This window comes from Cyprinodon variegatus, unplaced genomic scaffold, assembly GCF_000732505.1.
Source record: "Cyprinodon variegatus isolate N-32 unplaced genomic scaffold, C_variegatus-1.0 Scaffold731, whole genome shotgun sequence".
In the NCBI taxonomy this organism is placed as follows: Eukaryota; Metazoa; Chordata; class Actinopteri; order Cyprinodontiformes; family Cyprinodontidae; genus Cyprinodon; species Cyprinodon variegatus.
This window is the reverse complement of record NW_015151184.1, coordinates 172140-174318: the sequence shown is the minus strand read 5'-3', so window position 1 is coordinate 174318 and position 2179 is coordinate 172140. Positions and strand designations below refer to the sequence as shown.

General features: G+C 36.2%; 1 protein-coding gene across 1 annotated transcript in view; it reads left to right on the top strand.

Moving 5' to 3' along the window:
- The window catches only part of LOC107097898 (translocon-associated protein subunit alpha-like), a 13322-nt gene extending 12388 nt beyond the window's left edge, over positions 1–934 (top strand). Inside the window, exons 8-9 of the mRNA XM_015395236.1 lie at positions 61–154; positions 253–934. Of these exons, the coding sequence (XP_015250722.1) occupies positions 61–154; positions 253–314 (156 nt within the window). The 3' untranslated portion in view covers positions 315–934. The remainder of the gene's footprint in view (positions 1–60; positions 155–252) is intronic.
- The last annotated feature ends 1245 nt before the right edge of the window (positions 935–2179 follow it).

Here is a 2179-nt window from a genome sequence, read left to right as displayed (position 1 = left end):
GTTTATGAATGTTTTTGCTTTAGCTGGGCCTCTTTAAATCGTTCACTTTGTTTTCTGCAGAGGAAAAGGCTTCCTGTGAAAATAGAGAAGGGTACCACTGGAGTAAACGACGTAGACATCAGCTGGATTCCCCAGGAGACTCTTAATGCCATGAGTATGACATCTGTATTTTCCTGTATTTGTTTTTATGGAGGAAAAACAAAAAGAATCACATTATTCATGTAATTTTTTAATTTACCTCTGATTTTCTAGAACCTTCGCCAAAAACATCTCCACGGAAACGAACCAAGAGGGCAGCCGGGGCCGACCAGTAACCCTGACTCGCCGTACTGGGCCTCTTTGCCTTTCCATTCACAAAGGATCAAGCTTTTGGCTTTTCAAGACACTAAAGAGACATTAAGACACATTTTAAAGATACATTTGTTTTCAAAAATCAACATTTATGTAGTGAAACTTGTTGGAGCTGTGGTACAAACTGCCAGACGGAAGCTGTGAAGCCAAAACTGTGTTAAAGAGGTTTGCTCCCTGCTTTATCAGGATAAAACCAATAATCTGACTTTAAACCAGAAGTATTTTATTTGTTGGTCAAGTTTTATTTTGATCCTTCTTCTTTAAATCCAACGCATCTAAACCTTACTTACTAACTTGGAGCCTTGTAAAGTCTTTTGTTTGTGCTTTTATTTTCTTTAAGAGTAACAACGGCAGCTGTTATGAACTATCAATCTTTTCCCAACTTTTTTACAGGTTTATTTACCTGTTTTATTCTCTCCTCCTCAAAGATGGAGGCTTTTATCCTCTTGATGAGGTGTTTCGCATACTCCATCCATATGAATGGATAAGTCCGTTTTTCATAGTGTTGGTGTTAAATACAGGTCATGAAAGTTCATCAGCTTTATAAACTGGGTAAAAGCCAAATAAAGTACTAAAATATGGAGTGAAATTTATTATATTACTGTTCCTGTCAAAGTCATTATAGTTCATTTGTGGCAGGCAGAGGTGGATAATCCAAGTCCAGAGTATAAACCCCTGTACATAGATTAGTTCCAACTATTTGTACCATATCTACTTCTACAACACAGACAGGGAGCTACTGTTATCACCTGGTTATGTGAACAGGATAAAGAAAAAACTGGGCAGGGTTTTACTTTCTGAACCTGACTTACCCACATCTGGTAGCAATACATTAAAATACTGTTCTGTAACGAGACAATGTCTGAGACAATGACCGAACAGGCTGGGAGCAGGTTTTAGGTCGAGTGTATGCAGGTAGAACAAACTGATGAAAGTCAGAAACGGTCTAAAAGCTGACCAGAGTCAGAGGCTGATAAAAATTGACCAAGCACAGGAAAAAAGAAGGGTTGGCAATGCACTCTGACACTAGAGTGATTCCCGTCGGGCAAGGAGGAGACAGTCTGGTGGGGAATAACAGAGAGTCAGGTAGAAATAGAGTAAGAGTGGCTGATGTGCCCGCTTATTCTGAATCACATTGTGGAGTAGAGCAGGGTGAGGCAAACAGCCAGCCCGTCCAGAAAAACAAAGAAACACCAGGCATCCTGCATGAAAGCTCTCCATCCGCTCTGACTGCGGAACCATGTTTCAGAAGATGGTCAAAAATGTTTGATCTAGATGTGCAGCAACAAAAATTTATTCCACCAAATAAACCAAGGACTATACATGCATTTAAGATATTTATTTGATTTTAATTCCTATCCTAGTTTACGATGTATCAATTTAGCAGTTCCTCAAACTATACTTTAATGTTTAATCCTTTTCAGGTATGAGGGGATAATCCTGCTCTTTGTTGATTGAATCGATTATAACGCAACATATTCAGCCTCCCGTAATTCAGTTCTTTGGTTTAAGAAAGTGCAAAATAAAAGTAAGTGGATCATAAGCAATATTTATGGTTATTTACTGTGTTTTAAGAGAAAAATAAGGAGTTTATTTTTTTCCAAGTGATTTTTTCACTATGCCATTCATTCATTTATAGAAATAACTTTGTTAAATAAATATTTAGTTTGCAAATAAAATATTTAGTCTGTTAAATATTTAGCTCCAAACTAAATATTTAGTCTGCAAATTAACTATTTAGTTTTTTTTAATAAATATTTAGCTCCATTTTTAATATATAGTTGAAAAAAATATTTTGCTCCAAATTAAATATTTATTTAACAAAGTT